Below are 24290 nucleotides of genomic sequence, written 5' to 3' on the forward strand. Positions count from 1 at the left end.
GACATTGGTTGATCAAACTAACTTTTATTTGGAATAATGCATTGATCTGTACATTTGTCACTGCTGACTTTATTTGGGAGTGGTAAACTAAATAATAAATCTTAAGTGATAACTAAATTTTAACTAGTGAGAAGCATTGGCTCAGTAAAATGCCAAGATATTTACTGCAAGTCATGCCATAAGATTTGTTCTACTAGAGGGGATGTCAATAATGGCGATATCCGATTACAGGAATTAGATTGCGTTAATCTTGCAGTATTTGACCACTAGTTCCAAAGAGATTCCAATACTCTAATTTGCCTTATATTTTCAAGCTTGTTAATGGACTTCCTCTTTAGGCCTCTTGACTTATCTTTGATGCAGAGCATGCTTTAAATATGTGAACACTGCATTAATAACTGTGCGGATGAAATGTTTAAAATACAGGAAACTCTTTTTTATCTGGCACTGACGGGACCGGTGTGGTGCCAGTTGATCAAAAAGTCTGGATTACAGAGAGGCATACTTACCAAGGTACGAGAGGCCCGTACACGGCACAGGTGCAGGAGCCCTGGTTACACGGCACTTGTGCAGGAGTCCCGGTTACACGGCCACAGATCCAGGAACCCCGGTTACACGGCCACTATTATATAGTAAAACTTACCTGAACCTACTCCTGAATTTTGCCGGTTAAGAGAGATTTCCAGATATTTAGGTGCCGGTTAAAAGAGAGTTTCCTGTACAGTGTAATAAAAAATGTATTCTGTAATCTGCTTCATCAGCTAAACATGTAAAGGTGATAATTTATGATTTGTCTCATATTTGAAGAGAGTTAGTAAATTTGTAGCATTTTCCAGTGGCATTTAGTTTTCCTGGTTTTCTTCAGACTGGTGATTAATTCTGCAATTGCCGACAGGTAAGCAGTTGTTATTCCCTATGTCCTCACAACACACCTTGCTCAGCTGAGGGGACTGGCTGGAAATCTCTTTCTGGTTTGCCTCCAATGCTGCCATTTAACCAAACAGCTAAGGCAAGCGTGCAAGAGAAGTTTGCTTATTATCAGTGCTAGTTTTCTGTTCTTTTCCCTGTGGGAACTGCCTGGAATTCCCCATGTGCTTCCAGTTAATGGTGTGGCTGATGGGTGTTGTTGGAAACTTGCTGTAATTAAATTGTTGGCACAAAGCTGGGTCTGTGGTATACCTTGCCGTGAATGTGTTGTAATATATTAAGTATGTAATGTCCCTAAAAATGCAACTTGTGTGCTATTTTGTAAATAACATGTTATATTTTCTTGTTAGATTTCGCAGCATTCAGTCATATCAATGTGAATCTTTGGTTAATGAACTGAATACTGCTTTGTGATTGTTTCCAGAATCTCTTCCATCCGTATATTGTTGTGGGCACTGGGCGGTCTTCTGGTCAAATCTATTGCCATAGGCAATGTTAAGTTACTTGAGTCTCACGTGGCTTATACATCTGAATTTTGTTTCACTAGTTTGCAAAGTGAAAAATAAGAGGCCAGTACCTGATTTAGATTGTCGAGTAGGCCATTCAGCCCATCGAGCCTGCTCTGCCATTCAATTAGGTAATGGCTGACCTGCACCTCAACTCCACCTTTGCTCCATATCCCTTGATACTCTTACTTAACAAAAATCTATCTATCTCGGTCTTTAAAGCTCCAATTGTCCCAGCATCCACAGCCTTTTGGGGGAGCATGTTCCAGATTTCTGCTACCCTTTGTGTGGGAAAAGTGCTTCCTGATCTCGTGCCTGAATGGCCTAGTTCTAATTTTAAGATTCCCCCACCAGCTTCTCCGTATCTACCCTATCAAATCTTTTAACATTTTAAACATCTCGATCAGATCACCCCTCAATCTCTTGTACTCCAGGGAATACAAGCCAAGTTTATGCAACCTGTCCTCATAATTTAACCCTCTAACCCCTGGTATCATTCTGGTTAATCTGCACTGCACCCCCTCCAAGACCAATATATCCTTCCTGAGGTGCGGTGCCCAGAACTGAACGCAGTACTCCAGATGGAGTCTGACCAAGGCTCTATACAACTGCAGCATAACTTCCTCCCCTTTGTAGTCCAGTCCCCTTGAGATAAAGGCTAACATCCCATTAGCCTTTTTGATTGCTTTTCGTACCTGTCTACTGGCTTCTGTACAAATCGCTTTGCTCCTCTACAGTTCCAAATTTCTCACCATTTAGAAAATGTTCCAATTTATCTTTCTTGAGTCCAAAGTGGATGACCTCACACTTCCCTGCATTGGAAATCCATTTGCCATAGTTTTGCCCAGTCACTTAATCTGTCTATATTCCTTTGCAACTTCCTGCTCCCATCTGCACTACTTACTGCCCCTCCTAACTTAGTGTCATCTGCAAAGTTGGATATACAACTCTCTCTTCCTTCATCCAAGTCATTGATAAATATAGTGGAAAAACTGAGGCCCCCGAATAGATCCCTGGAGAACACCACTCGTCATATTCTACCAATCAGAGTACCTACCCTTTAGCCACACTCTGTCTCCTACCTCCCAACCAATTTCCAACCCAAGTCAAAAGGCTATCTCCAATTCTGTGCATACTCAGTTTTGCTAATTTCTTATGTGGAACCTTACGAATGCCTTCTGGAAGTCTATATAGATAACATCCATAGGCAGTGCCTTATCTACCTTACTAGTGACCTCCTCAAAAAAATTCAACTGGATTAGTCAGAAATGACTTGCCCTTCACAAAACCATGTTGACTCTCTCTGGTCAGCTCATCAATTAATTATACCAATGTGAATTTCCACCTGAGAGCAACCGAGACCTGTAAACTTTCCATGTAACTGTTTTTAATAATTTACCCCATCTGACGACAGACTAGTCCCTGTTAGATTTAATTGTCAGTGTAGATGTCTGTCATCACAATTACATGATATAGAAAGGATCCGAACTCCACAAATTAGGCATGTTATCAACTATGTCAAAGTACTATTGACTAATGACAATTACATTGGCAAAGCATGCTAAAGGCATCTCGATGAAAAAAATCTACTGCGACAACCGAAGGAAGAAAGAATTTGTATTTACAGTATATTGAACCTTTCACGACCTCAGGATGTCCCAAAGCTCTTATTCTCTACTTTGACTGGTCAATCTTTTTAAAAAAGAGCAAAAGTATTCCCATATTTAGTAATGACAGTGGTGTTGTGGCCATTCAAATGCAAGTATTCATTATTGGGTTTTGGAGATAAGTCTACAAGAATGAGTTTGAAGTGAACCTATTAAAATATTACATTATCACTTCTAAGGGCAAATAACCTATAGTTGGTGATTTACCTTGAAGCATTTTGTACTGTTGGTTTGTGCAACAGATTTGTACAAGTGGCATTTCAGATAACACACCGTGATTGCTTTTTTTTTTGCTTCCCTTTTTAAAGGTTGCACACTGCTATTTTATGAGGCCAGTGGGAAAAACTTCATGGAGCAGAGCAGTGTACCTAGATACGCCCTGTTCGCCGAAGATAGCATAGTGCAGCCTGTACCGGAACATCCCAAGAAAGAAAATGTGTTCTGTCTTAGTAATGCCTTTGGGGATGTCGTCTTATTCCAGGTTTTTATTGTTAATTTACTTGGAATGTAGCTCATCCAAACTGCAGCAGAGGCACCTATAAGGGAGAGAACAACTACTACTGGCATTCACAGGGTGAATTTAAAACTAAATGATTGAATTAAAAATGACATGCATATAATAACAACAACTTGTGTTTACATAACACCTTTAACGTAAAATACATCCTAAGGTGTTTCATGAATGGGTGAATAGAAAACAGATGCCAGCCAGAAAGGGAGAAATTAGAGGCGATCACAATTAATAATAATATATATCTTCATTTGGGATAATTACCAATAAAACCTAAGGAGGCCAAATGGAAAGCTATTCTCTCTCTGAATATAATGCCTCTTTCCTTCTAAATCTTCTTTCGGTAATATGTTTTCAGAATGTTATAATTATACTGCAGTTTCAGATTGTCACAACTGTAAACTAGTCGAGTAAAATGTGTTTTCAATGTGCACAAAATCTTCTATCAAGTCCCACTGAATGTCAGATTAAATTACCTCTTCATGACGTACAGTAGAGAGATTCTATTTTAATCAGTGTAGGTTTACATTCTATTGACATTGTTTTTATTTTGCCTATTTTTTGTCAATTGGTTTTGTGCTTCCAATTTCAATTTGATCTTTGCTGTCACAACTTTGTTTTTACTTTGAATTTGAGTTCCAAACAAAAACTTGTACAAATGGGTGCACAAGAAATTAATATTTGATTTTTTTTTAACTTTAAAAAATAATATTGCCTGGTCCCTTAATGGCCTAGTTGCTAAATGCACTGGAGAGGTTTAATCCCTGGTCTGTGGTGAGTTAACTGATCAGTTAGGGCAGCTAGTAGAGTGTTACAATTGGCTGCAGCACTCTGGGCCGGGGGGTGGGAATCAGCTAAAGTTTTGATTCCTGATTGCGATCCACCAGAAAATGCATGAAAGTGGATTTCATGTGAAGACTGTGTGGGGTTCAACCACATGATCCCCCACAGTAACTTAGTCTGCTGATACTTCCTGTCTAAGCTTGCACAGGAAGCGTTACCATTTTGGGAGAAGTACTACTAAGTGGGGTAGCTGCATCTGTGGAATTGCACCTGCATACACTTTGGGAAGAGAAAGGGAGAACTTTGCTGAAAAAAATAGGGAGAACTATACAAACAGTGAATATAGGATACTGTTAAATGTAAAGTATTATACATGGGTAAAAATGTGGGCACAAATATACTGTACAATGAATGAGATAGTACAGAGAGATTAAGAAAGGGATCTGCAAGTAATAGTAGACATCACCTGCAGTGTCAATAAAATACTGTCAAGTCATTAAAAAAAAAGTAGTTCATGTAGGCATGGCAGTAGAGTATAAATCTACGGAAGTTATGGTGTGCTTTGATAGTTTCCCATGCACAATGTCTACACACTTGCAACAGGAATTGCTCGATAGCAATCAGAAGTAAATCAAACGTTCAGGTAGAAGCTGAGGCCAATTCTAGCATTTCTACTGACATCTTGGTTAAGATCATTTTACTCTGCAGTGGCCTGGGATTGAATCTTGGACCTCCCCGATCTCTAACAGTAGTTCGTGGCCTTGATCAGCTGAGACATCAAGGAGGCTTGAATTTCTAACACAAATTACAAATTCCTTTTTAATGCCTTCATCTGGTCTCCTGCCCAAAGGCTTCAAATTTGAGCAAGACTGAATGTTAAGCATCTAGAAATTTTGGAGAACATATCAGGAACAGCAGCCATGCACAAATTTGTAAAGGCATTTTATAAGAATATAAGATACAGTATAGTGATTGAACTTACTAATGCTTATGCTATTTGTCTTGGAGCTCAAATTGATTTTAATATTTCAGAAATTCTGCTATAATTTTCAATGGTTTACAAGAACTTAATTTTTTTAAATTCAATTATTCTGATGATGGTTTGATTTTCAGGCTATAAGCCAGATTGACCTTGAAAACTGGGTAACAGCGATACACTCTGCCTGTGCATCAGTGTTTGCAAAGCAGCATGGGAAAGAGGATACAGTCAAGCTACTAAAAAATGAAACCAAAAGCTTCATGCAGAAGATTGACATGGATGGAAAAATGAAGAAAATGGCAGAGTTACAGCTGTCTATTGTAAATGATCCCAAAAACAGGAAAGCAATTGAAAATCAGGTATTCTTAAATCTTATTTAGTGATCTCCAGGAACTGGATGACTTCAAATTACAGTTAATATTTCATTTTTTTTGTTAGTATATGTGGGTACAGGAGTGTAAGATGCAGATTTTCATAACTAGTTAGATTAGAGATTTCAACAGTTATTGATTTGTGCCAGTATCTCAAACAGTTAGGATCAAATCAAATCAATTTTTTTTATTTGCCATATGTATTACTACAATGGAAATTTTTTACTCCCCGATCACTTCCACAATCGGCTGTGGGAGCTCACAGAGATATGTTGCTATTCTACAGCGCCATGTTCAGTAAAAGTCAATTCAATTGCGTCCAATGGCAGTATCAGTGTGTTGCAACTCTGTATGTGTACTTGAACACGTGTAAAAATGTGCTCACCAGCTTCCAGTTATATCTAATGTTGTAAATATCCAGACTGAATATTGGCTTCATAAAATATGGAGCTTCCAATTCAATTGATGGGAATCCGCTGGCTAACTGCATACTGTTTTGCCAACTTAGTGAAAATCCAATTTTGGAAAAATTGAAAATATTGACTTGGCATCTATCTTATTTGAATTATGTTTCTCCTTTTTTTGTGAACTATTCTTCTGTGGATGTTGCTTTAGATGGACCCAGCCAAATGATGTGAAGAGCCTTTCTGATTCATGCATAATATCATCCCTGGGTCACACTACTGTGAATGGGGAAAGCAGCACATGTTCAGGACATTCAACCTTTGATCATTATTTTAATGAGGAATCTATTACTTGTGTTTGGATTTTATAATGTATGGTGCCTGATGTAAAGGAACAAATCAGAAGTAGAATGCTTGATTTGTAGAGCAGTTGTGTGTTGAAACAAAGCTATATATGTAGCTTTCCCCTAGGCCCTAATCCCGGGCATTACTTGATGCTTGCTTGGTTGCCGATGAGTGGTCTGTTACCTTGCATTGCAACAAGCAGAAAGATGTGTTCAATATGGTCATTTAAAGTGAGCAGTGGAAAATTGCTGTCTCCCAGGACTCCTGAAGTTCAGACAAATCCTCTGTGGCTCAATTTATTTAAAATGCTGGAATAAGTGATTGATAGTTCTGTTGGGTACCAGTAAGTCTACCCTCACTGAAAGATAAATGATCTTTCATCCTAACCCATAAAAATACTTCAAAGTTTCCATGGGGAAATTGATATAACTATACTATGCAGAGTTCCACAATCGCAGGATTTTCCCATTTAAACACCATCCATTCAATTAAACCATTAGGCTGAATGTTTGAACGAGTATAAGTTTCTAATTTGCTGTTGGAAATGTAATGATAGAAAGCTGATCAAATAATTTTTTGGTGCGATTGCTTACCCACTTCTCCAGCTGTACGCAATATGTAAACACTGAAAACGAAGATTGGAATGCCACAAATATTTTTGTGCTTTATAGTGTGGTGGAGTTCATATAGAAGCCATTTAGCAATTACTTTGTGGTTCTGTTGAATGAACTGGAGGTCCCGCATCCCTTCCTTTGGATCTCAGATGCATTTATTTGGGTTGTATACTTGGATTCTGCCAACTCTTTCTGTGGGTCAGACAAATTAAATATGGTTAGAACCTCTCCTTAATGATTAAATGGTTAATTACTAAATATTTATGATGGATTGTTTCTAGGTTTCTACCATACTGTATTGAATATTGCAAACTATTTCTAAACTAGTTGAACAGAAGAAAGCAGAGTTCTGTACGTGTACTTGAGTACATGTATAAAACTTTGCTCACCAGCTTCCCATCATATTTAATGTTAGATGAGCGCTTACTGTCTTGTAGACTCTTGGATATCATCAGAAACTTAAGTCATTTGAAGTTTAGAAAGTTGGCTTTACATCACTTAAGATGCAGATTAGCCATGATCTAATTGAATGGTGGAACAGGCTCGAGAGGCTGAATGCCCTATTCCCGTTCCTATGTTTTATGTTCCTGCTACAATGTGTGCGAAGCTAAGGTGATATGAGACTATGGCCTAGAAATTCGGTGGGCTGCGCCACCAGTTAGCGCCCAAAGAGGGCACTTAGTGGGTTTAGTGCCACTGGCCATGCCTCCCGCGGAATTTAGCAGGGCGCTAATGGCGGCATTAGCCTGTAGCGCTGCGCCACCACCGATGACGTCATCGGTGTGTGCAGCGCTCCGCTACCGCCCCGATCGCGATATTTGGTCGCGCCCCCCCGCTGTAACGCCGGTCGCAATTTGCGACTGGTTCAGGGGGTAGTGGCGCTAATTAAAGGGGAGGTGCGGGGCGGCCATTTTTTTCGCTGGCCGCCTGCCAGCACCACCTCGCGCCGCCGTCCCCGGCCTCCTGAGCACCCCCCCCCCCGGGCAGTGCCGGCTGTGTCCCAAGAGCCCGGCACTTCTCCTCGGTACCGGGCTCTTTTGCCGGCATTCGCGATCTCTGATCACGCTGGTGCAGGCCCCTCCCCTTTAAGAAGGGGAGGAAGGCCTGCAGTACCACAGCGTACCGTGCCGCAGCATGTGGCGCTGCGGCATGGTGCGCTGCGATATTCAGTTGCAGCGCCCCAAGAGGGAAGCGGGGTGCCTCGAGCAGCGCCCCGCTTCCATTTGGGGCGCTGAAACTGAATTTCCGGCTGGCGCAAGCGGCTCCATCCGGAGCGGTTCTAGGCCTATATTCTTGTAGTATTCTTACAAAATACTGAAATGGTACTGATTTGGCTGCAGTTGTAATACTGGAAAGTGTAAAACTATGTCACAATGCCTGAAGATGTTCGTTCAGTACATCTCTATTAGTTAAAGAAAAAAAATCTGTGGCTCGCACGTTTCCACCAGATGCAAAGAAGTATTCTTTTGACATTTTAACATGTCTAGGGCTGAAAGTAATAAACACCCAGAAATAAATTGTTGCTCTTTCTACAGCAGAGAGAGTAGGTGTATTATTTCCACTCGTTGAGTAGGCTTTTTCCGTGTAGCTTGTTTGCCATGGATATAGACATAATATCCTGTAGCACACTGAATGATGCCTTTATACATCTTAGTAGAACATTCTGTTGCATGGTGACGTTCCTGTTTCCCTGCAGGGGGGAAAACCCCCTCTCTGTCGAGCTCTGTCAGTTTCTCCTTTAGTCATTAACTATAAATCATACACAGGGAAATCGAAACAAAGCTCACTAATAGAGACCGTAGGCTGGAACTCCCCTGAGAACAGCTGGTACTATTTTAACATCTGAAATTGGTACCAGATAGCCTTCAGACTTGACAGCATTTCACTGTAGCTCCCAAAAATATCCTGTTTAATGTTTCTTGCTCTGTTCATGCCTCCTCAATCTTAAGCTACTGTAAAGTGTGGTGGGGGGGGGGGCGGGGGGTGGTGGGGGAGCGTGGCAGGGTAGAGTAGTCCTCACGGTGTTGGTATTTTTGAAATCTTCTACATGATATAATGATTAGGTTGAAATATGAGTCCAAAGTCTTGACAGTAAAGTAAAAATAATGGGATTTTATGGCTTAAAGTATTATAAGCGAGACTGACTGAAATTCTGCTTGGAAAACTGTCCCGTCCCCATTAACCACCCCCTCTCACCCGCAAGCACGCACACAATCACTAGTGCTGCAGAAGACGAGGGATACACATTAGTGTTGTCTGTCAAATGTTCGTCTGTGGGCAGTTACTTGTTGCCAGAACAAATTTGAAGTCTTGGAGCAGATTTTATCTGAACTCCAAAAGTGACTGCCTATCCTTTCTTTTCAGAAAGTGAATGTTCTGAAAACTGCACGAATCTGTGTATGTGTGAATACAATCCTGCTGGGGCTGTTTTAATTCTCTGCATTGAAGCTTAACTGCTGCAAAAGAGGCACATTAACCGGACGCTTGACTTTTGTAGAAGGCTAAACAGGTTTACATTGGACAGGCTAACTTTAGAAAAGTTGAATAAAGTTTAAAACAAAATGAAGGGCTATGTGAAGTTTTTGTTTTAAGGTTTATAACTTAATTGCCACCGCCTCACATTTTGCCTACTTTTAAAATGGTTCTTGACAGATTACACAAGAATAATAAAGCATGAAATAGGAAAAGGCCATTTGCTCCGTCAACAACATTGGCCCAAAATTTGCGATCGGAGGCTTCCCGCGGGGCAGATGCCTCCGACCTGTGTGTTTCATATTTTAAAAAAAAAATAATAATTTTTTAATCTACGAATGTACCTGGTGGCCCGGGAGGTATGGAGACTTGCAATCCTGGGTCTCTCTGGGTACGTGCAGGCAGAGGCCCACATTTCCCAAGGGCGCAGGCGGTTCGCAAGCGCCCCTGGGATCACGTGGGCCGGCCCAACCAACAAAAGAAGGGAATCCCCATTCATACGGAACTCCCATAAGTATGAATGGGGATCACTTAAGAAATACGCGAACACATGAAATGATTTTTTTTTACATTACATATTTAAAATTAATTAAAATGCCATTTAATCAAATATTTTAAACAAATTTAATTTTTTGAATTTTTTAAAATATGTTTTAACAGGGCTAAAAATAAACTTTATTGGACAGGGTTTTTAATGTATAAATGAGTGAGAATTTTATTTTTCTATTTTTAAAAAACTCTTATGCTGGTAAAAGCAGACCCTACGCCTGCTATTACCAGGCGTAAGAATTTCACGGGCATTCAGCGGGCGGAAGTTGGGCAAATAGCGCAACTCTCCAGCCGCAGAGGCCCATCTCCCGCGAATGTGGAGGATCTGTCAAGAAGATTCTTGACAGATCACAAGTTCCGGGTTTTAGCGCATGCGCTTCGCTTGCCTAAACCCGGAACTTGTGCACCCGTAGGGGTCGCAAAATACGGCCCATTCATTTCTTTTGGTGTTGTGTGGAACTACAGTTAATGCTTAGGTCTGGAGGGAGCAACATGTATCAGTGGATGAGGAAACCTTTTAGTTCTAAAGTGTTGAATTGGGAGAGCCAAGTTTGAATCCTTGTATGAACTGAGATTCAAACTCTGACCGCTAGAATGTGAGGGCAGAATGGCTGACCGTGAAGGGAATATGGTCTGAACAATTCTTTCTGCACTGTGTTGAATGTTATCAGAAGGATTGATCATGGAAGGAGACTCATACCCTCTTTGAGATTGAATCAATCTCCCTCAAGGAGGGAAATAACATGGATGCTGGGAGCTTAGTTAAATTGGACAGTAGAGGTTAAAAATTCAACATTCCGCATTGAACAACTCCACCTAATGGCCCAGTTGAAAATAATTAAAATGTACCCAACTACAACTGAGGCAGTTCTAGGAATGGAACTTTCTATCTTGTGGTTTTTAAGCTGCCACTTTTTTATATATAGAAATCCTCTTTCGATACTTGGTGTTAGGCTGACCATAAACTCCATTACAGTCTTAACAAATGCGAAGAGTAAAGTAAGAGCTCTATTGTTCATAGTTTTTTTTAAATTAGATGTACATACTTTTAAAATTTCAACTCCCTAGCTGTGAGATAAACTGATGCAATACAGATCCAGTATGTAGAGAAAACTTATTGATGGATTTCTTCTAGGTGACTTTGTTATCTGTAGGTAAAATAGGGTACAATTCAGTGGTGGGGGCAACAGTATATTGCCATGCAAAATAATACTACTTGTTGAACGTACGAACCACAGTTGCCAATAAATGCTTTCCAGTGAGAGCATGGAAACATACAAACAATAACTGAAGGAAAAGATCATCTGGCCCATTGAGCCTGTCCCACACAATTGCGATACCTTGTGTATCACATTGGCCCAGTAATTCCTCTCTCAACGCATGAGTACGGTCGGGGTACTCACTCGTCTGGCCGGAGGAAATGCCCGTGTTCAGCATGCACAACGCATGCGGGGAAAACCGGCATTTCCAGTCCTCTGAACGAAGGGGTTCAGAGGCACAGCGCGTGCGACTGCACAGGCAGCGCGTGCGCAGTGAAATTCCTTTTTTTTTTCCCCCCAGAGTTGCCCGAGTGTAAAGGCCTCCGGTTTTTACGCGTGGAAAAACCAGACGTAAGTACTTAGTTTTACAGGTAAGTGGGCTTTTAGTACAATTTAGAATTTTTTTTTTCCACAGGTTTGTTATTTTTAAAGAATTTACAGTAAGGTAAGTTTAGTTTTAGCCCCGATTTTTAAATTTTTTTATTTTTTTCAAAAATTTGATTAATTGTTTAAAATAGTTTTTTTAAAGTAATTCATAGTTAATTTAATTATTGGGATGCTTTTTAAAATTTTATTTAAAGTTTAAGTAGTGTTTTGGGGTGCAGTACTTTTCATGAGTTTGACAGTCTTTACTATCAAACTTATGAATGAAGTTTCCCCTCCCCTGATTGGCTGAACAGTGCTCACCTGATCCCAGCCGGCACATCGCACTAACTACGCCGCTGGGTCAGATTAGCACAGCGCGCCGGGATCAGAACCGGGCCACTTACAGGAAATCCACTGCGGGCCAGATTTCAGACGTCGGCGCGCAGGGTGAGCGCACATCGGGGGCTTGCACGCGCGGCAAGCCCCCGACAGGAATTACTGGGCCAATATATCCACTCCACCCAAAACCACATGATCTCTTGGGACAGACAAAAGACCAGATTAAAAAACCCAGGCCAATTTGGGGGGAAAAAATCTGGGAAATTCTTCTTTGACCCGTCTAGGTGACCGAAACTAGTCCAGGCGATCACTCTGGTCCTGAATTCCCTGCAGGACCTGCCTTCTGTAAGAAGTGATCTCCGTTCCAGCCAGAAACAAATCCAGCTCTCTCTCGAAGGAATTCAGCGAGTCCGAGTCTGCGTCCACCGCATGAGATGGCAGCCTGTTCCAGGGGTCCACTATTCTCTGGGAAAAGAACCACCTCCTGACATCTAACCTAGATCTAACCTTACACAACTTAAATTTGTGACCCTTGGTCCTGCCTAACCTGTTTAATTGAAATAAACTATCAGCTGGAACACAATCTATTCCCATCATTATTTTATAAACCTCAATCAGATCCCTCCATAGTCTACGCTTCTCTAAGGTAGAGTCCCAACTCTCTTAGGCTATCCTGATAACTAAGATGCTTTAGACAGGGAATTGGTCTAGTGGCCCTCCTCTGTACCCTTTACAAAGCCTCAATATCACCCACCATGTGAGGAGACCAAACCTGGACACAGTATTCCAAGTGCAGCCTGACTAAAGTCTTGTACAAGGACAAAGCAGTATGTCTCATCTTGTACTCAATTGTCCTATCGATACACCTCAACACCCTATTTGCTCTAGCTATCGCTACATGGCATTGCTCATGTACCTTTTGCACTAGAATGCCCAAATCCCTTTTTATCTCCACCATCTTTAGTGCCTTTCCCTGAAGAGTGTATGAATATTGAGCATTTGCCCTCCCCAAATGCATAACACTGCACTTATCTAAGTTATACATCATTTTCCAGTCTTGAGCCCAATTTCCCAACACATTGATCTGCCTGAAGCAGACGAGCATCATCTACAGTCTAGCACTTGCATAGATCTTGGTATCAACTGCAAAATTGCAGATTGTGTCCCCCAACACCTACATCCAGATCATTAATAAAAATAGTAAAGAGCAACAGTCCCAACACCAATCTCTGCAGGACACCACTGGTGGCCGGTCTCCAACCTTTTCCAAATCCATCTATAACTACTTTGTGCCTACATCCTGCCAGCCAGTTCTGAATCCAGCTCCATATATTACCACTAATACCAGAGGCTTTGATCTTATAGAGAAGCCTCTTATGTGGTACCTTATCAAAAGCTTTTTGGAAGTCTAAGTAGACAATGTCTACTGGATTTTCCTCATCCACCAACTTTGTAACTTCTTCAAAAAACATAGAAATAGATTTGTAAGACATGACCTTTTTATGAAGCCATGTCAGATGTCCCTAATATGTCCCTCTCTATCCAAGTATTCATATATTACATCCTGAACGATTCCTTCAAGCATTTTACCTATTACTGATAAACTAATGGCCCTATATAGTTACCCGGGTCTTTCCTGTCACCTTTTTTAAAGATGGGGACTACATTAGCCTCCTTCCAGTCTATAGGAACCATTGCAGAGTGCAGTGAGCTATTAAAAATACAGGCTAGGGGCTCGCACAGCACGTGCCCCATCTCCCCGAGGACCCTCAGGTGGATGTCATCTGGCCCGGCTGCTCTATCTACTTTCAAGTTCTTAATTCTTTCGGAAACAAGATGTTCATTTATGTTAATACTAATTTTGTTAGTAACATTATTAAATTCTAATAGTTGAGCATCATCTTCAAGAGTGAAGACCGATTCAAAGTACTCATTTAATACTTCTGCCATACCCAGTGAGTCCTTTGTAACCTGTCCTTGAATACCCTTCAATGGCCCAATACAGTCTTTGTTAGTTTTGAATCTTCACATAACTGAAAAAGCTTTTCCATTTGTATTCTACATCGGTCTCATCACCACCCAGTAGGGTTAGCCAATTTACCCATTCAAATCATTTGCCATTTTGATGAATTTTGCTCTTTCTGAAATCTGGTTGGAGTTACTCAGAAACGAGGTTCTCAGTTCCTTTAGTTCTACTTGCCAATTGGAACTGGCTTCCTGAGGGGGAAATGCCTCCGATCCGCAAATAAATTGCCCGCGTACTTGGTGGTCCGGGAGATACGGAAGCTCACGGTCCTGGGCCTCTCCGGGTACCCGCGGGTAGAGGCCCATGTATCCCAGGGGTGCATGTGGTTCGCAAGCGCCCCATGGATCACATGGGCCGGCCCAACCAATATAAGAAGGGGATCCTCATTCATGCTTATGGGGATTCCGTATGTACGGAAACCCCATAAGCATGAATGGGAATACCCCCAAAAAATACATCTACACATCAAATAAATTTTAAAAAATTACATTTAAAATTAATTAAAATGTTATTTAATTACATATTTAAAACAAAATTAAATTTTTTGAAAAATAAATTCAAATGTTTTAAAGGGGCTAAAAATAAACTTACCTTATTGTACAGATTTTTTAATGTATAAATTATTTAAATTTTTTAAAACTCTTACGGTGGTAAAAACAGGCCTTACGCCTGCTTTTACCAGGAATAAGAATATCACGGTCATTTGCTGGGCAGAAGTTGGGCAAATAGCACAGCTCTCCACCCGCGGATGCCCTTTTCCCAGGGATGCAGAGGATCTGTCAAAAAAATTCTTGACAGGTTGCAAGTTCCAGGTTTTCGTGCATGCGCTTCGCATGCCTGAACCCGGAACTTGTGTGGGCCTTACGGGCGCGTAAGTACCCATAGGGGCCACAAATTATGGCTTTATGTCTAATTTCAGCATAGGATTGCAGTTCTAACAATTTGTTTCTAACACTCCTTGCATTTACATAAAAACAATTTAAATGTCTCTCATCTAATTTTTTAAGAATTATTTATTCTTGTATGCTCCCTACCTGGTTTATCTGCATGCTTGGCATCAGTGTAATTATCAAGTTCAGTAAGGCTATCTTTAAACTTATCTGCACTGTCCCCTTGCTGAATTAATTTAAATGCTTTCTGAAAGCATGCTCAACACTCTCTACCAGCCTTTGTGCTCCCAGGAAGTTAAGATGGGGGCCATCCCTCTTAAACAACTTGCCTTGTCCAGCGAACATCTGCCAATTATCGATGAAGTGTAGCTTCTTTTTACAAAGGTCCCGAAGCCAGATGTTGAATTCCACGATTCGGCTATTCCTCTCCCTCGATCTGGACATGACTGGTAATAGCCTGGAGACTACTACCCTTGCACCCCTTGGTTGAAGGTTAGCTATGAGGCTTTTGTAGGAATCCTGCAAAACAAATGGATTTCTATCCATTATAGCATTAGTACCAATATGTAAACCTACTACAGTACCTTGGTACTCACCTTTCATCAGATCATCCACATGATCCCGGAGATCAGCTACCTTGGCCCCGGGAAAACAGACGATTGCTCTTGACAGAGCCTTACTTCTACATAGGGTGCTGTCTGTATGCCTGATGATAGAGTCCCCTATGAGGGTTGCATGCTGCCTCTTGCTCTTCCTTGGCTTTTCACCCAATGATGTCCTCTTGGACTTTGCAGCCTTCCCCTTACCCTTTCCATTATGTTGATATGAGCATCGAGGTTGATCAGTGTCACTGGTGCAGACCTCACTGCCTGTTGTGTCCTCCAAATCACATACCTATTTAGGGCAACAAAAGAATCCAAAGTGGTGAAGGATCCGGTAATAGCAATACCAGACAATGACGACTTACTTTTTGTCCCAGTCAGGAAGTCATTGAAACCCACCATGTATGTTAATTGGTCAATCTTCTCTTTTAAGCAAACGATCTCCTGCTGCAGAGACAAAACCTGAACATATTTATTGCAAGTGCAAGCCCTACAATGCTTCACTTCAACACTATCACCCTCCAACGTTACCTTAAAGGTGTACATGGAGCACACCTCACATTGGAGTCGTCCTCCTTTTCTTTGGGACCCAGAGCTCACCATCCTTCTCTTTCAAGAAATCTGTGAATAAAACAGAGGAGGAATAAAGCAAAAACAAACAGGCAGAACAAGTAATAAACAATTTACTCCCAACCAGTTCTAACTCCCTCACTCAACTCCCAGCAAGTGATTACAACACTCCGCTCAAGTCACACTCCGCTGAAGACTCGCTCCAAGTTCTGCCAAGTATTGTTGCATTAAGTGGATATTTAGTGTGCCAGAAATGAGAGGTTTTCTGAGATTTTTAAATTTGTACAGAAAAAAAAGTTAAGAATGGACTCGACTATTTATTTTCCTATTGCACAAGAAAGTCAATTACAGGATTAGAAATAACTCTTGAGCAGAGGGAATAAGTACGCTGAGGTTGCATTACCTGGATCTTTTAGGACCTACAAGAAAGTCTACAGCTATTTTATTCTAACATTTCTGTAACACTTATTGTTTTGCAATATCTATTTACTGATGCTCGTATTTGTAAAGCAACTATATATTTGGGTGTTTCATTCTAAATTTCTTTAAATTTTGCTTTAGGTTTTCAAGAATAATCCAAAAAGTATTGTAATTTTTGTTTACTGTACAGAGTATTACTACAGGCTTTCTGCACAAGACTAGAATGAACTTTTTTTGAAAGTATTTTGCACTAGGACATGACGCAGTTTTTTCTGTAGCAGCATGATTCTGTATATTTGTAATTTAGAAAGTCTGAGACTTTTGGCTTTTGCTTAATTATAATCCTGACGCACAAGTTGCTAACTAAAATAAGTGACGTTTTTTAAAAATCTAATGTTTTACTGTTTTTTTTTAAACTTTCTGCAATGGTTGTTTGGGTACATTGAATTGGTTTTAGGTCAGTTTGTATTTGGAGAACCCAAAAAGTAAGGGAACACACTGTTCGTCCCTGAGCATACTTTAATTTTATATAATAGCTGCAGGCTCCTGTTTTTTTGCATTTCCAGTGTACTTCAAAGTGAAGAATGGTTATCATCACTGTCATAAATTGAGAACTTTACGCTGGTTTATTTGAAATTTTCTAAAGAACGCCACCAGCAGCATTAGGAAGATGGTTGTGGTTGTTGGAGGTCAATCATCTCAGCCCCAGGACGTCCTTGCAGGAGTTCCTCAGGGCAGTGTCCTAGGCCCAACCATCTTCAGCTGCTTCATCAATGACCTTCTCTCCATCATAAAGTCAGAAGTGGGGATGTTCGCTGATGATTGCACAGTGTTCAGTTCCATTTCCAACTCCTTAAATAATGAAGCAGTCCATGCCCGCATGCACCAAGGCCTGGACAACATTCAGGCTTGGGTTGATAAGTGGCAGGTAACATTCGCGTCACACAAGTGCAAGGAAATGACTATCTCCAACAAGCAAGAGTCTAACCACCTCCCCTTGACATTCATCGGCATTGCCATCACTGAATCCCCCACCATCAATAACCTGGGGGGGGCGGGGGCGGGCGGGGGGCGGGGGTGGGGGGTGGGGGGGGGGGGGGAGAGGGGTGGTCATCATGGACCAGTCACACAAATACTGTGGCAGCAGGAGCAGGTCAGAGGCTGGGTATTCGGTGGCGAGTGTCTCACATCCTGACTCCCAAAGCTTTTCCACCATCTACAAGGCACAAGTAAGTGTGATGGAATACTCGCCAATGCCTGGATGAGTGCAGCTCCAACAACACAAGAAGCTCAACACCATCCAGGACAAAGCAGCCTGCTTGATTGGCACTCCATCTACCACCTTCAACATTCACACCCTCCTCCATCGGTACACTGTGGCTGCAGTGTGTACCATCTACAAGATGCACGGCAGCAACTCGCCGAGGCTTCTTGACAGCATCTCCCAAACCCGCAATCTCTACCACCTAGAACGACAAGGGCAGCAGGTGCATGGGAATACCATCACCTACAAGTTCTCCTCCAAGTTATACATCATCCTGACTTGGAAATATATTGTCAATCCTTCATCGTCGCTGGGTCAAAATCCTGGAACTCCCTCCCCAATAGCACTGTGGGAGTCCCTTCACCACACGGACTGCAGGGGTTGAAGAAGGCAGCTCACCACCACCTTCTCAAGGGCAATTAGGGATGGGCAATAAATGCTGGCCTTGCCAGTGATGCCCACATCCCAGGAACAAATTAAAAACATTTAGGAGATTGGTTGATGGTATACCAGAGGGACCCCAACATGCCATACCATATTAGCAAAATTAGGCAACGCTCCTCAAAAGAGAACATTGTCCCTAGTAGTAGGAAATTGAAATCAGTCATAGTTAACATTTTGATTACAGTAAGTTTATGATTTTGATCTTGAGCAGGAAGATTGCAACTGGTATATCATCATAGAATCATAGAAATTTCAGCACAGAACGAGGTCATTCATCCCATTGGGTCGGTGCCTGGTCTAGCTCTTCAGCTGGAGCTATCTGCTCTGTCTGTTTCCTGTATCTTATGAAATTTCCGTATGGTTCCTGCCTCAATTATTACTTGCAGTAAGGCATTCGATGTTCCAATAACACTGTGAAAGCATTTCTTCCAATGTTTTCTCCTTTTGTTGTTCTTGTAATAATTCTGCTCACTTTTGTCAGTGTACCAACCAAATACTTGGTCAATTTGTGAGCACATCAAAAAAGTTTGCTGACAATAGTCTTCAAAAGGATTGCTTCTGCACTCTGGGAGAACAGATTGACAAGGGCCCTAGGGCTGCTGCTAGTTTCAAGTTGCCTATTTGCCCGATATGTGTTCAAGCTGCAGAGAACTCCATAAAGTAGCTTATGTATTTCAAGAAACTGTCATTCTAAGAGTTTGCCAGAAGGGCTGGGAGAACATTAAATATTCATTCCATTTGTACCATTTCTGCTGTATAGTATTTTGTCCATACATTTGCTTTGTGTCAGCTTAGCTCAGTTGATAACATTCTAGCCTCTCAGACGGACGGTTATGGGTTCAAGCCCTCTTATGGACTTAAGCACATAAACTGGACACAATCCAGTGCAATACTGAGGTGCATTGTATTATCGGAAGTGCCATCTCACAGATGAGATGTTAAACCAAAGGACCCGTGCAGCAGCTTAGACTGACCTATAAGTTTCCACGATACTATTCAAAGAGATCTCATGCCAGTATTTGTATAAGAGCAGGAAGTTCTTCCAATGTTCTGGCCAACATTCTCCCTCAACCAACATCACCAAAAAAATATATATAGTCAGTAATTCATTCATTTGCTGTTTGTGGAACTCTATTGTGTTCAATTTACCTACATAGCAACAGGAACTACACTTCAGAAGTAACCTGTTGGGTGTAAAGCACTTTGGAACTTCCCCACGGATGTGATGAGGCACTACATGCATATAATTTATTCCTGCAAATCATCTAATTGTAAATGAACATCAGCAGTAGCTTTAGCCTACACAAAGTGGGCTGGTAATATTTTCCTCCTTTTTGATTTTACAGGAGGTATAGTGGTAGTCCTATGTGCATTCTCGTAAGCAACTTATGATCAGGGTTAATTATTAGTTCTAAGCAATGCTAACTCACCATTGACGATGTGTGACACAGTCTGATTATGGAGACTGCTGTTAGTCCACTTGCGCAAAGGAATGGTGTTGAAGAATACTGAGAATATTCAAGAATCTTGAACTTGACAATAAATATACAAATTAAAAAAGTTACATAAATGTTATTTTGAATAGGAAATGCAAATAATCGACAGGGCTACATGAATTGGAAACTGGTAATTAATCCTCTGCTAATGCCTTCATAACCAGATCCAGCAGTGGGAGCATAACCTGGAGAAGTTTAATGTGGACCTGTTTCGAATGCGTTGTTACCTGGCCAGCCTACAAGGAGGCGAGCTACCCAATCCTAAGAGTCTCTTGGCAGCAGCCAGCCGGCCTTCCAAACTGGCACTGAGCAGGCTGGGCATCTTCTCCGTCTCTTCATTTCATGCTCTGGTAAGGATAGACTGAGAACTTGTTTAAGGGATATTTGCCTTTTTCTATCCTTTTCCTGTCTCACAGCCACCCCTTTGCACATTCAGCACAAAATGTAGGGTATATAAATTATGAGATCATAGATGACAGTTGGCACTATACATATATAAAAATTAATTAGAAAAGGGAAGAGTACCAGAGGACTGGCGGACAGCTAATGTGATTCCTATATTTAAAAAAGGAGATCGAACAAGTTCATGGAACTATAGACCAATTAGTTTAACGTCGTTGGTAGGAAAGATAATGGAATCCTTATTCAAAGATGTAATAGACAAACACCTAGAAACTGGAAATAAAGAGTAGTCAGAACGGATTTAAAAAGGGAAGATCTTGCTTGACCAAGCTTATTAAATTCTTTGAAGAAGTAATAAAGTTAGTTAAGGGTAATGCATAGTGGACATAATATTTTTAGATTTCCAAAAAGCTTTCAATAAGGTACTGCATAGTAGACTTGTTACTAAGGTCAGAACATGTGGAATTGGGACAACTGGCAGAATGGCTTGGAAGCTGGCTACAAAACAGAAAACAAAGAGTAGGGTTTAAACGTAGTTACTCAGACTGGCAAAAGGTGGGAGGTGATTTTCCATAAGGATCAGTGCTGGGACTGTAAAGTCCGCGCCTCAATAATACACGGACTTCGGGAGAACAGTTTAACAGGTACTTTACTGAACAAGAGGTAGCTTGAAACTGAAACTACAGAAGCCTGCTAGGGCCTTTTATACAGGGGTGGTCACTGCCGGTACTGCAGCCTAAGACCAGTTATTCCCTTAAAGGTACATACACAACAATTCCTCCCCTTTTAGATAAACAGTACATAACATTCATTTAACAACTAAATAATAAATAATTACAATTACAATTTCCTCAGTAATATATACATCAACGGAAATAGTCATTTATAAGTTCAGTCTTTGAGGAGGCTTCCTGATCCGGACTGGATAGCGCCTTTCTCGAGTATCCTGTTCTGGCGGTGGAGTCAATTCTGGCTCATTGTCATTGGTTGGTTCATCAGCTTCCAATACCCCTGCTTCTGAGGTAGACGCAATCTGTATTTCGGGCTCATTACCAGGTGCACATGCTTGTGGTACAGGTTTGGCTTGTTCCTGTGACTCTAGAATCTGATCAGCATGGCGTCTCACGATGCTCTCTCCAACGTCCACTGTGTACATTAGTGGTCCCTGCTGTGTGCATACCGTGCCTAGCTGTCATTTTTCTGTTCGGTAGTCGCGGGCCAAGACTGGTTGCCCTATCTTGAAGCTCGTGGTTGGCTTCTCATTTATGTGCTGGAACTGCTTATCCTCAACATCTCGTCTTATGTTTGGTTTGAGCAAATCCAAGCGACATCTTAGTCTCCGGTTGAAAAACAGTACGGCTGGAGCTTAGTTGGTTCCTGCATGTGTCGCATTCCGGTAAGCAAACAGGAAGTTATCCACCTTGTGTTGCAGTGGTATGTCGTCATTATACATTGCCTTTATGGCCTTTTTAAAGGTCTGAACAAACCTCTCAGCCAATCCATTTGTGGCTGGATGATATGGGGCAGATGTGTAATGTTTCACCCCATTATTCTTCAGGAACCTCCGGAAATCCTCAGACACAAACTGTGGGCCATTGTCGGAACAGATCTGTTCTGGCAACCCATTCCTGGCGAAGATGGTCCTTAGGACTGCAATAGTTTTCTCCGTGGTGGTGGAGGACATTTTAATGACCTCTGGCCATTTCGAATGGGCGTCCACAGCGATTAGAAACATTGAGTCCATAAATGGACCAGCGAAATCAATGTGTACCCGTTGCCATGGAGATGAGGGCCACTCCCATGGATGTAGCGGGGCCTGTAGTGGAGCGTTTTGGACCTTCTGGCATCCTGTGCATCTCTTGGTCATATCCTCGATTTCTTTATCGATTCCCGGCCACCACACAAATGCCCTGGCTAGGCTCTTCATTTTTACCCCTCCCAGATGACCCTCGTGAAGCTCATTGAGTACTCTATCTCCCTCTCAACTTGGGTGGAATTACCACTCGGGATCCACACATCAAGGTTCCCTGGCACACTGACAGCTTTTCCCTCGGCGAGAATGCTGGCAACAGTGAGTCGCCATATGCTGGCCATCCCTTCACCGTCAAATCATAGACCCGCGAGAGTGTCGGGTCATTTCGGGTTTCCTTCTCAATACTTGCGTTTGTGACAGGCAAACATTCGACTATGGTCGCATGGAATATCTCCACAGGGTCCACTGCAGGTGCTTCTTCCGCCGTAGGCAACGGTGGGTGCGACAGCCCATCAGCGTTTCCATGTTGTTTCGTACCTTTGTACTCTGTCATACTGATGTGCCCCTAGAAAAAGTGACCATCTTTGCAGCCGTTGCACCGTCATCACCAGAACGCCCTTTGGGTTAAAAATTGAGACCAGGGGTTGATGATCAGTCAGTAGAGTGAATTTCTGCCCGTGCAGATAGTGATTGAACTTCTTCACCTCCACACCAGGCTGAGGGCCTCCCTGTCAATCTGGGCATAGTTACGCTCGGCTGAGGTTAGCGAGCGCGATGCAAAGGCTATTGGCCTCTCTGAACCGTCACGGAATTTGTGTGACAGCACCGCTCCAATGCCGTAAGGTGACACATCACATGCCAACCGAATCGTTAGTGTTGGGTTGTAGTGGGCCAATACTTCTTTTGAAGTGATTTGGCATTTACATTCCTGAAAGGCACGCTTACACTCATCACTCCATTTCCATGTTACACCAGTTTGGAGAAGGGCGTTCAGTGGGTGCAGAATTGTAGATAAATTCGGCAAGAACTTATGGTAGTAGTTCACCAACCCGAGGAACGACCTCAGTTGCGACACATTTTCTGGTGCTGGAGCCTTGACTACAGCCTCAATCTTGTCCGGCGACTTATGCAACCCTTCCTCATCAATCATGTGGCCACAATACGAGATTTGTCTCCTGAAGAACTCGCATTTGGGACGGTTGGCTCATAGCCCATATTCCTGCAATCTCGTGAGCACCTGTTCCAGGTTGGCAAGGTGTTAATTGTCATTTTCGCCCGTAACCAGGATGTTGTCCAAATAACACTGGGTCCCCGGGATCCCTTGCAAGACTTGTTCCATTGCCCTCTGCCACATAGCCGGGGCCGATGCTACCCCAAATGCCAGTCGATTGTACTGGTAAAGGCCTTTGTGAGTGTTTATCGTGAGGTATTTCCTAGATGCTTCTTCCACCTCCATTTGTAGATACGCTTGAGCCAGGTCAATCTTTGTAAAACGTTTCCCTCCAGATAGTGAGGCAAAAATATCTTCTATCCGTGGAAGCGGATACTGTACTGTGTGCAGGACTGGGTTTACAGTCACCTTGAAGTCCCCACAGATGCGAACCTTCCTTGGCTCCCCAGGCGTGCTGCTCAATGCTTTCTTCATTACAGGAACGATGGGTGTGGCCCACTCGCTCCAGTCCACCTTGGACAGCACCCCCAAATGCTCCAGACTCTCCAGTTCAGCTTCCACAGCTGGGCGTATCGCGTATGGCACCGGTCTGGCCTTGAAAAATTTTGGGGTTGCGTTATCCTCAATCTTTATGGTTGCCTTTACTCCTTTTAGAGTCCCAAGTCCTTGTTGGAACACCTCTTCCGCGTCAGATAGAATTTGTGACAGACGTCCAGGTGCGACGTCATCATCTTTTTTGTGAGTCACAGTTAGTGCCAGAATGGAATGCCAATCCAATTGTAGTCTTCGGATCCATTCACGTCCCAATAATGGTGGTCCTCCATCTCGTAGTATATACATGTATAGTTTCTGTGTTTCCTTTCCGTTATATTCAACTGGCACCCTTATTTTTCCTCTGGGGTAGACCTTTTGCCCCGTGTATGTCTTCAATACAATGGACGTGTCCTTTAAGGGTATGTGTGAGAATAGCCGCTCATAGTCTCGTTGATTCATGACAGTTAGGGCTGATCCTGTGTCCAATTCCATCTTCACTGGGGACCCTGCTTTCATGAGGGTGACCCAAATGGTTCGGTGATCTTCTTTTGCGATCATGTTGTGTAGCTTTAAACAACTTAGTCGCCTGCTTCCGGAGTCCTTATCACTCTCCTGATCTTCTGAAC

General features: G+C 42.1%; 1 protein-coding gene across 2 annotated transcripts in view; it reads left to right on the plus strand.

Annotated features, from left to right (window-relative positions):
- LOC147121264 (rho guanine nucleotide exchange factor TIAM2-like) overlaps positions 1-24290 on the plus strand; it is a 433746-nt gene that overhangs the window by 188384 nt on the left and 221072 nt on the right. For both annotated transcript variants that reach the window (XM_085981489.1, XM_085981486.1), the window contains exons 6-8: positions 3409-3581; positions 5508-5732; positions 19969-20154. In XM_085981489.1, the coding sequence (XP_085837615.1) occupies positions 3409-3581; positions 5508-5732; positions 19969-20154 (584 nt within the window). The remainder of the gene's footprint in view (positions 1-3408; positions 3582-5507; positions 5733-19968; positions 20155-24290) is intronic.

Source organism: Somniosus microcephalus, chromosome 3 (assembly GCF_052327205.1).
Source record: "Somniosus microcephalus isolate GS21.2 chromosome 3, FLI_Smic_1.0, whole genome shotgun sequence".
Classification (NCBI taxonomy): domain Eukaryota; kingdom Metazoa; phylum Chordata; class Chondrichthyes; order Squaliformes; family Somniosidae; genus Somniosus; species Somniosus microcephalus.